The sequence below is a fragment of the Cariama cristata genome, unplaced genomic scaffold, assembly GCF_000690535.1.
Source record: "Cariama cristata isolate BGI_N322 unplaced genomic scaffold, ASM69053v1 scaffold35024, whole genome shotgun sequence".
NCBI classification, from domain to species: domain Eukaryota; kingdom Metazoa; phylum Chordata; class Aves; order Cariamiformes; family Cariamidae; genus Cariama; species Cariama cristata.
Genome location: NW_009611968.1, coordinates 1 through 11,144, shown reverse-complemented (window position 1 = coordinate 11,144; position 11,144 = coordinate 1). Strand labels below are relative to the sequence as shown.

The 11,144-nt window shown below is 47.2% G+C and overlaps 1 protein-coding gene across 1 annotated transcript; it reads right to left on the bottom strand.

Annotated features, from left to right (window-relative positions):
* Positions 1 to 1,167: 1,167 nt before the first annotated feature.
* Positions 1,168 to 11,074, bottom strand: GFI1 (growth factor independent 1 transcription repressor; the record flags this gene model as incomplete). The annotated part of the gene is made up of 5 exons (XM_009698431.1): positions 1,168 to 1,716; positions 3,807 to 3,972; positions 5,564 to 5,701; positions 5,791 to 6,206; positions 10,843 to 11,074. Coding segments are annotated over 5 exons (1,131 nt in total), but the record flags the coding sequence as incomplete, so codon positions are not given.
* Between the last annotated feature and the right edge of the window lie 70 nt (positions 11,075 to 11,144).

Sequence of the window (11,144 nt, the reverse complement as noted above, 5' to 3'; positions counted from 1 at the left end):
CATTTAATCTTGCAGGAGGACATTCAAGTTCCTCCTGGGCTAAGTGGGGACTTCTGTCAGTCTACATTTCCAAAGCAGACACTTAAAACTGCTGTTTCTCCTCTAAACCCTTTTATGCTGATAGTCCCAAGCACAGTACACCCCAGTCTTCAAAACTGTGAAGTGTTTAACTGAAATCAGTGGGAACTAGATAAATAAATAAACTGGCAGTGGCGTCCTTTAATCACCAGAGCCCTTGTGCAAGTTCTGCTATGCCTGCATTCCCTCCTCAAATGCCGTATCCCTGACCATCACAGTGGTGACATTCACAGATGTGCTGAAGTTACGTATCAAATAAAAATCACCCTGGACCATCCTCAATACTTTATTAACTTAAAACATTGTTCCAATAAATATGTACCAATAAACATAAGACACTCCATAAAATCTAAATAAGGACATTTACAAACCTCTCAACAAAGTAAAAACAGCATTTTTTTAACTGAGGTACATGCAGGGTCATTTAAGGCAAAATCAGTCAATTATACTTTTGTAACAATTCCTGCCCACCTCAGCTGAATTTCCTTTAAAAATTAAAAAACAGAAACAAATATACAAATTATGCTATTGAGTAGCTATTTTCCAGTTATTAAAACAAGCCCAGAGTGCAGAAGCCAGTAATGGTTCTGGACAGAAAGTCTGTGCCTCCCAGCGCTCCTGCCCTCCTCAGTCAGAATCCCTTGTGGGATGTGTTTCTAGTTATAAGGCATAACTCTGTGCTTTGGCTTTGCCACTGGTCTTTCACAAGCTTCCTTCTCCCCCATGGATGTAGCAAGAAGTAACCCTCCATACCTCAAACACACACACGCACAGCCAGGCCCTGCACAGACAGAGAGATGGCTCTAGGAGAATAAAAAGGGCCTCTCTATAACTGTTAATGCAGCTCCCAGTTTGCACCAGAACAAGTGAGAGCAGGATCAGGCCCAAGCTGGTCCCTTTGCTTAAAAACCAGCAAGATGTCAAACTGCACAGTTCAGTCCTGATCCTCCAGGTTTTCCTGACAGTAAACCAAGAGTGAAGCCATTCAGCACTGAAACTCAACCAAGACAAGCGCTCCCTTCACCACATGCTGATGGCTCTCTGTCATTACCATGTAAACACTGTTGTACCCATGTTTCCCTGCAAGGTGATGCAAGCTACTGAAAACTTCAGGGGGTTCATCTTGGCCATGGGAGAAATATTTTCCAGCTTACAGATATTTGGTAGCTTATCTGTCTTGGAGTATCAGGTTTCATATCTAAAAGGCTTATTTTCCAGTGTTATCTCACGAACAGTGGGGGGAAGAGAAAGAGAGAAACCCCAGCCTTTAATTTCCGCTTTCACGGTCATTCAGGTTGAGCTCTCAATGCATGGCCCTGTCCTCTTCTTTCCTCTCCAAGCTCCTGGTCAGAAAGGTAATGCCAGGGTCTGTGCCCAGGACAGGGCTTGGGTCCAGCAGAGAAGCCAAGGGAGTCTGTGCTCATAGTGTTGTAGGTGCTTTCCATATTGCAGCTGGGACTCATTTCAGGCCGTGCTGTGTCTCCCGGTGTCTCCGTAAATCCACCTTTCGTTGGAAGCCTTTGCCACACAGATCGCAGCCAAAGGGCTTGAAGCCTGTGTGCTTCCGACTGTGGGTGATGAGGTTGGAGCTCTGACTAAAGGCTTTTCCACACACCTGGCACTTGTGAGGCTTCTCACCTGCAAGCAGAGGGTGAGGGTTGGGGGGAGGGAGAGAGAGAGGGAGGGTGTGAAAGAGGCAACATGCTGCTTACACAGGACTGGAGCAAACTGGAGGAAATGCACACTGGGCTTTAGAGCTAATCAAAGGGATTTCTGTGTGATTACCAAAGAAGTCATTCTTACAAAAAACATGCAGTTGGGAGCCCGAAAGCATTAGCTGAGCCTGCACTGCAGCTCAGCAGGCCTGGACTTGGCTATACCTCCATCGGCCCAGTAGGGTCCTGGGAGCCGCCTGAAGAAGAGAGTGCTCTCAGGGCACCGTAACTTCTGAATACATTTGGCTGCATGGGCTCTGTGTGATTTAAGCTGGTTTTGTGTCCTAGAAACATGAGGCAATCCTGGAAAGACCTCCAGGTCGTGCTGAATGCCTGACATCGATTATTATAGCATCAGCATGGGGGCAGGTGAATACATAGATGGAGGTGGTTAAGCCAAACCCAGTGAGCTGGGGTCTGTCCCCAAGGGAGGTATGAGGGCCCTTAAGTGAACCCTGGAGGGCAGGGTTCATCCAGAGATCTGCTCTTCTCTCCGTTCCCCACACTGAAATGCTAGCAGTTAACCCGAGCCTGCCCCTGCAGGCAAATATCGTACATGGGAATAAATCCAGCCTCTGGACTTTCTCCTGTTGAGGGGTCAGTGACAAAACTCCCCTGGCCTCCATGGGAGCAGGATCTCAGTGCATTTTCATAGTGTTTACTACCAAATAACGGGTAAAAGGGAACCCAACCACAAAACCAAGCCTGATTTTCAGAATGGCTTTGCACCTGCAGAGCCCACTGACTTCAGCTGGAGCAACAAACTCTGCATCTTTGAAGATCAGATTCCTAGAAACATAACAGAAAATCTGCTGGAGGCTCAGTTCACAAGTGTATGCTGCGTGCAAAAGGGATCTCTGATTCACTTAAGGACCTGGTTTTATACTAGCAATTTAAAAGCCCAGACACAGTTTCTGATCTCACAACAAAATAATGGTTTTGACTGATTCAGAATTTGGCTGAAATTCTACTTAATCAAGCCTCATTTGAAAAGGTTATTACGGAAATACTTATTGTGTTATTTCCTAAATAGTTCATTTTCATCCAGCAAATGTCTGGTGGAAAATCTTTATAAGGAACATTTATTGTTCACTGCTTGTCATCTAGAAAAGTCACAACCAAGCAGCGCTACATACAATGCCATCTTTCTACATATTTGCCATTTTTAGTCTTCACCGTTGATATCGGATAGTGGTCACTGTCAGGAAACAGGATTTTGGTCATCTGAACCTTGGGTTTGGCCAGTATAGCTGTTATTTCATGTCTACAAATGCTTCTGTATCTCACACATCATTCATTTCCCTCTACTTTAAGTGAATAGTGCAGGTCTGAAAGGCGAGGTTTTCTTTTAAAGATTTCTGATAAACCTGCCTTCTCACTGAATGATATTTTTAAAACAATTTCCTTCGGTGATTCACCTGCACTTTATTAGTTTCCATGTTTATTACTAACAGTGAAACTTGAGAACTCTGCACCTCTCCTTCCATTCTGTATCAAACTGCAGCCATTTCTCAGAAAGTCCAGGTGGAAGTGCAGACAATCTCTGAACAAATATTTATACTAAGAGTTGGACCCTAGGCCCTCCAGTTTAGTGTTTGATCTAGAGGAGGAGACTCCTGTTGTTCCTATTGTAAATTGGTAGATCCTGCAAAAAGAAATGCTGCAGTCAAATTCAGCTGTCATTTTCCAAGGATCTCAGCTGTAAATCAAGGCTAGATGAGTATAATACTCTATAAATCATCTTAAAGAAAAGCCCTTTGAATAAACATTGGTGGATCCTATTGAGGGAACACTGATTGGATTGAGAGGATTTGGGTTATTTTGCAGCTGCTGTTCATGAAACCACATTCAAATCACCCTCCTTTGCACAAGTAGAGCTCAGATCGCATGAACAGCAGCAGGGCAGTGAGAAGCACAGGGAGGTAAATGGACTGTCCCAGCTGAGGCAGAATGGACTGCTGCAGAGACCTGCCCTCACAGTTGGGGCTGAACACCAGCAGCTGCAGGGCTAACCTGTGTGAATGAAGGTGTGTTTCTTCATATCAGATTTCTGGTGGAAACGCTTCCCACAGTACTGGCATGGATAGGGCCGGGTGTCCGAGTGGATGAGCAGGTGGGTAGACAGAGTGGAAGATCTCTTAAAACTCTTGCCACAAATCTTACAATCAAAGCTGCGTTCCTGCAGAGAGAGGAGCCCAAACACACACATGTTACACCACACCAGCAATCCCACCAGCAACAAACTGCTCAGCAGCTCATCGCTGTTCCCCCTTCTGCCTTAGCAAGCACTTCCACTTCTCCAGAGAGCTGGACCGGTCTTCGGAGACGCTAACACTGGCAGCACACGATAAAAATGATAATGCACCCTCTCCCAGTGCTGTGCACTGCTCCTCACAAAAATGTAATTGAACAGCTCTTCCTGCTGGCAGGAATGGCCAGGTGGGATCAGCCTCGACTGACCTGGCAGTCTGCCTGCACATTTCAACAGGGGCCCAAGACATGGTCACTCCACTGGGAAGCCCAACAGCTGCAGCACTGTTCAGAGGCCACCTCTCTCTCCACTGTACACAAGGAAGTGGGTGCTCAGGTCTGCTTGGCTCTCCTGGGAAATCTCTGTGGCAGGCTGACTTCTGCTGGCAGGGTAACAACTAGCTGCTTATTTGTAGTTCCATTAAAATTCAAGTGAAAGGTACCTAAAGCACCTGGGGAAAATAGCTTTTTGGCTTACTACTTTAACATATCAAAATGCATTAAGACCTTGCTGTCTCCCTCCTCTCCCTCACACGCTCTTCTCCACCACTTTCTTCCACCATAAATCATCTCTTCTTTCCATCCCTTACCATCACACCTTCCTCTTCCTGCTATGCTTTCATACAATCACCTTAGTTCATTTGGCTTTTGATGCACTCTCCCTGAAATGTTGCCCCCTCCATGGACACAATATGCAGTGCTGCTCTTTTCACCATTACTTAGTGGGCGATGAGGTATTTCCCCTCGTTGTGTGCTCTGCTGTTGCACACTCTTGAAATTGTAAATAAAACAGTTAGCAAAAAAGCATTGCTGTAACTCTATCCTCCAAAAGCCAATCTGAAGAAGGAAGATTTGCCAGGTCAAGTGGGTGGCTGAAGGGGAAATATGGCACAATATCAGCAGGTGGAAAATATTACAAGTCCTCCTACCAAAATTAACTACCATATTCTTTTGGTGTGTGACTCAGAGTGTGTCGAGACGGGTAAAGTCTGTGCTCTATACCTGACTGGTCGTTCAGATGTTCCCTGCACAGACATAATGACTACAAACAAGGGAAGACTCACTTCTTTGGGGGAGGGGAGGAGAAAGAATGAGGAGAGCTGCGTCAAAAGAAAGCACAGTGAGTTGCTTTAGCTGTTAAAAAAGTCCACATCCGCATTAGAGTTTCCAGCTCTGAGAGTGAAAATTTATTATTTATTATCTGTTACTTCTGGAGTGCCAAAAGTGCCCGTTGCTTAACACAGATGCATGCAAGGTCTGGGGAATCAAAACAAAGCCTGTGTTCTTTAACTTGTTGATTTGCTCCTTTGCTCACTAGCTGCCCACCCTTTCCTCTGCCTGCCACCATATTCTTCACCCACAACTGCCCACTGCAGCCCTACCATGTTCTCTTCCTCTCCTCAGTTTAGATGCCCACCTACTGCCCTGTGATTGCCATCACGGCCTCCCCAGAGCCAGCCGAAGCAAACTGCTGGTCCTGGCCCTTGGACCTTCATGCTGGCAGTCCGCCCCGCTCTCACCTGCGAGTGCACGGCCTTGTGCTGCTCCAGGCTGACTGCATGGCCGAAGGTCTTGCCACACATGTCACAGGCAAAGGGCCTGGTGCCACTGTGTGAGCGGCGCACATGTACCTCAAGTCCATGTGGTGTGGAGAAGACCTGAGAGGAGACAGCACACAGGGTCAGGCTTGCTGGGGAGAAGAGGCTCGGGAAGAGTCATAACCAGTATGGGAGAAAAGGATCCCTACCTTGCTGCACTTGACACACTTGTAAGAGCCAGTGCTGATGAGCAATGGGCGGCACAAGAGGTCCGACTCCACTTTGATGCCACCTGGCCCCTTCTCTTGCTGCAGCCCAGGCTGTGTCTCAGCATAGAGTCCGGGTGCTGCTGCCGGCGGCCGCTCAAACAGCCCTGGGCCCGGGGAGCCGAAGTCACCATAAAGTCCGAGGGAAGAGCTACACTCTGCACCGTAGAGGGCAGGCTCGGTGCCTCGCTCACAGAAGAGCCCCAGGGCTGAGGTTCGCTCCAGTGTCGGGCAGGGCCTGTAGCTTTGCACAAGGTGCCTCAGCTCGGAGCCACCCAGGCTGTTCCACACGTACGGTTTGAAGGGCACCGAGAAGGAGGGTGCTTCATCTAGGGACGGACACACAGATCGCTCCGAGGCTGCAGAAACACAAAGGCATGGGAATTAGTGCGCTTCACAATCCAGCCACTATCATGGGGCACTCAGACTTGTGCCCAGAGCCAGACCCCTCTACTGCACATTAAGGCTGCCCTTTCATCTCTAATGGGAGGACAATTTATATTGCACAGTAGGGTCTGTGCATCCAGTACTTCCTATTCAGCTGCTGTTGCAGCCAAATTATTTAAAGCGGCCACCAATTTTGTCTGCCTCCATCTATGGGTGCCCAGGTGTGTACACACTGATCTGACTGTTGAGACAGTAAACAATTCAGTCTGCAACTTCCTTTGGTTTTATCTGCAGCTCCTCAGAAAAGTGTATCTACTACGTCCCGAGATGGGCATCAAAGCTGACAGTCTACATGTTTAAGGTCTGATGTAGATCCCACACATCCATATAGCAAATATGACATTACGGACATGCCAGAAGGAGCACGTGTGCCGAGATTTACCTGTTCAACACAACTAAAAACTGCTTGTTGCACAATTTAATGCCCAAATCTAGACTCTCAACTTCATGCCACAACTGTCCAAAAGTATACTACAGCATAAATAAAATAAAGAACAGCTTCTGAGGTGTTTGAATGTGATGCCTCACTTTTTCAGAAAAAAACAAACTAAAATCAGTCCTCATCTGAAATAAAATCAGTTGCTTCAGATTATTCTGAGTTTCTCCAAGTAAAGAAACTGAGTTCATGCAAAACATAGAGCTTTGCAAAATCATCAGTATAGGCCACATTAAAAATTAAAGACACAAAAAGACTTTCCTAGCAGTCATAATCCAAGCGATCTTCCACCAGGACAAGCTCAGATGGCTTCAGTTGGCTCTAATAGGCTTACCTTTGGCAATGGCATCTGACCACGGCAGTGGGCACCACAAGATGAATCACACTTGGGGGGCCAATAGCAGAGTCTGATGCAATGGCAGGAACACAGCCTTTGACATCAGTGTTTAAAGGCACAAATGCTCAGGGAGCCTCACATAGAGGAAAGCATAGCTGGGCAGGGAACATGAGGTACCAGACCCAAACTGTGTCTGCCAGAGATGCTGCTTAATGCCCAAGGTGCTCTGCTTTCACTCTTCATCACAACAGGCAGCAGCACCGGGAGAGTCAAATGTCTCCACTGCACAAATGTTTTAGTGAACGAAGGAAAAGATGAATCAATTAACTGCTGACGTGCTGATGCCTTCACAGAGATATTGGCATCCCTTACAACTTGGGCTTCCAGAATAACCCCCCTTACCCAAAAACTTGTCCACCCACAATTGCTCTCCTGCTTTTTCTCATTCCTGTCAGCTTCATAGCTCCCATGGGTTTCTCAGCCTTTGGCAAACCTAGATAACCGGGGGTGGGCTAGGGAAGGAAGGCATGATGTGTTAGGCTATCCATTTGGATAGGCAGATGGTCACTGAGGGTTACAGAAGGGAGTGGGAAATGAGGTGAAAACTGAGTTTTGAATGACTTGACTGATTCCTATCTTTGACATAATTTCAGACGTTAACAGTCTCCAATTCTTCCACTGAAATTAGCAGTCTTTTGGTTGGAAATATATGCGCACATACCAACTGGGACATTTGAACGGAGTGATGAAATCAAATTAGCTGACATGGTGCTGAGCATGATTTTTCCTGTTCTGCACTGACTGCAAAGTTGTGGTCAGCATCACATCATCTATCTTGTGTCTTTGCAACCAGTTTCAGTGTTGCCATCTCTCACGATTTTATCGCAAGATTCAAAACTATCTTAAAGCCCCAGCTCTTAAAACTGCATGATTTCATCAGGCCCTCAGCTTTCCTTTTGTTTGCTTGTTTTTGTTTTAACTTTTCTTTTTTTCTTTTTAAAGTCAACTTCTAGCCCAGACTATAAAGAAAAGCACAAAAACATAAACCCTCAGTATTTCAACACTAGAACTGAATATCCATAAGGTATTACTTACAATCTTGATTTCTAAGCCAGTCCATTGAGTGAGATGAGACGGAAGGCTGACCTGATTTTTGAGCCCTCGGAACCGGCAACACGGGACACGGTAAACGTTGCACCACAGATCAGTTTGCGTGCAATGTTCCTTCCATCACCTCACATGCTTTGGAGATTCTCAAGCACAAGTGCAGGGGAGCCACTCACACTATACTTCTCAGGGGCAAGCTCAAGCCATCCAAGACCTGTACCCAGTGTCAAGGTGACCTGCAAACCCTGCTCTGCCACACTGCAGGGCACTTCTGTGTCTGCCTCTCCTCCGCTCCGCAGCATCTAGGCCTCCAAGGGCTGAGCAGGGAGGGAGAGACAGATTCTGCCTCCTCTTCCTAGTAATTCTGTGCAGCCTTTATATAGACTACTTCTAGGAGAAAAAACATCAATGCTCTTTTTTGAAGGCAAGGCAAACTCAACCTGAAATGGTTGGGAACAGACTGATGTGCACAGAAAAGAAAGATTAAAGTGTCTTCCTCGACAGATCCCAAAACACCACACTGTCTGCACAACTCCACTGTAGCCAGTAAAAGCCTCCCTCCAAGACTGCAGCATCAACGGGCTCATCAGCAGATACTAATATACTGCTGCACTGAGCTATCAGGCACCTTCTGTATATGCAAACGCATGTGATTACTGACACACGTTGAAAGTGAGGTTAAATAACAAAGTGATTTGCACTGATGGAGTCAACAACGTATTACAGTGTTAACAGGTATTGCATCTGTGCATGCCCGCTTGGATCGGTAGCACAGCACTCAAGACAAACCTGAAGCCTGGCTTTCACTGGGTATTGAAGTGCAACCCGCACCTATGTTCACTTCCAGGGATGGGGGGGTGATAGCACTACTTACCGCACCTGCCCTGAGCATGATTTAGAAACATCATTTCTCATCTGCCCTGCCTGTCAAAGCACAGAAACCGTGCCCCACCCAGACAAACACAATCATAGAAATCCAGTCTTTCACAGCACGTCTTGCAGAAATGACCTAGGCACAAATTCCAGCTTTGCACTGAATCTGACAAAGCAGCTGGACCACAGAGGGTTGAGGGAGAGCTGCGGGAGGAAGCTCGACTATCTAATCCTGCTGCCACTGCCTTCATCATTAACATAACAGCACCCCTCTCAACGCACTGAGGTTCATTTAATAAAGCTCTTTCCTTACAGTACCCGGGAGTCCCTTATCTTCCCGTTCCTCGTGTGAATGGGATCAGACAGTCCCAGGACCGCCCTCCCCCAGCACTCCCAAAAAATCTTGATCTGCAGATGTCACCCTCATTTTGCAAAAATACTTTCCCTAGGTAGCTGGATGGTTGGCTGGGAGCTAATGAATCCCACAACGAGGGGTGAAATGAACGGTGAGGAGGAAAAGGCACAGCAACCCCGGTAAAATACCTGCTCCATTTTACATCTGTCTTTTAGACACCTTGTGAAAAAGGTCTGTTTTCCGTGCAGAAATTGTAATTATTTGGGGAAGGGGGAGGAGGACAAATTCGTTAGAACAAAAATTACACACATTGTGCAGAAATATTAGCCAAAGAGAGACTGCTGCATTGCTGCATTTGGTCCAGTTTGTCATCTGCACAGACTGAAACTGTCCCGTGGCCGGCTGTGATGATACTGGGCAGCATTTTGAATATCCCCTCAAAGTGCTTTAGGAGGAGGCTTTAAAAATGCAAACCCACATCATTACAATCAGGTGTTGATATGCAAGGACACTATAAAGACAAAGTGGGGAAATCAGTTGGGAAACAGGACTAAGTGTTCGCCTGCTGGTGTCTGCTGTCAGTAGGTAAAGCTGAGGCAATTTTTCCCTCACTAAGAAATTGTTCTTTTTTCCAGCTGTCACTTTTTAACCGAGGCAATAAAAAGTGGTTTGTATATATACATATTTTTGTTATAAAATGACACCATTGTATTTTTAAACGAGATAAGTGTTCGCGCCAGGCTGGGGACAGCATCTCCCACTGCTCCAACCACATCAAAGGCAGGACGAGGGAGCTAGAGACAGGCGTTGCAGCCATAAGTGTGAGTTTCCTGGATTTGGGGTGTTTAAATCTGACCGTCATTATTTTCCTCTGGTTTTTACGAATGCGTTTTTAGAAATGCAAAAAAAAAAAAAAAAAAAAGAGAAGTGAGGGCGGGAGGGAGAGGGAAAGATCCTTTTTATAGGCAAGAGACAAGAAATAACCTGAAAGGCAGTCAGAGAAAACGTCTAGCAGGTAATACAAAACACAAAGTCAACGCTGTTTACTACAGGTATATAGATAGCCCGGTAGAAATCTTTACTGTCCTAAAAAACATCTAAACTCCGGGTAGCTGGACCCCGTAGGAAAATGCCGGGAGCTTTAAAACATAACCAGCTTGCCTCTAGCAATTAATCAGAAACCAAAAAAATCAAACCCCGATGGCATCAGAACTTTCCTACAGCCTGTCACCCGCGGCTCCCGCAGCAGTGGGAGACGGGCTGGAAAAGCAACCCGCAAGCGATAACCCGAAAACGAGTGTTTCACACTGTGTGGGAAAAGGCAAATCTGTCCCTTCCACTGGTTTTCGACGGCGGCGCCCAGCCATGAGACCTTGCCCCACAGCACCGACACAGACACGCAGCCGGACCCTCGCCGAGCGCTGCTCGCCGCGCTCCTACCTGGAGAGACGGAGGGCGAGGGAGGTCTCCAGAAATCCTCAAACTCGGACACCCTGTCACAGACGCTGCCCTCGCAGCTGGGCGCTGACTCGGAGGTGCCATCGGCAGCCTCGGTAAGGTGGGATTCCGGGGAGAAGCGCCCCTGGGAAGGCTCCGGATCGGGCAGGACAGTGCGGCACAGCCCCGTGTCCTCGGGGATCTTGCTGTCTGCAGGGCAGAGGGGGCGAGGGGGCTTCTCAGTGCGGGTCCGCGGTGGGAGCCAGCCACCTCCCGCGGCGGGCCCGCTCCCACCAAGCTTTGCT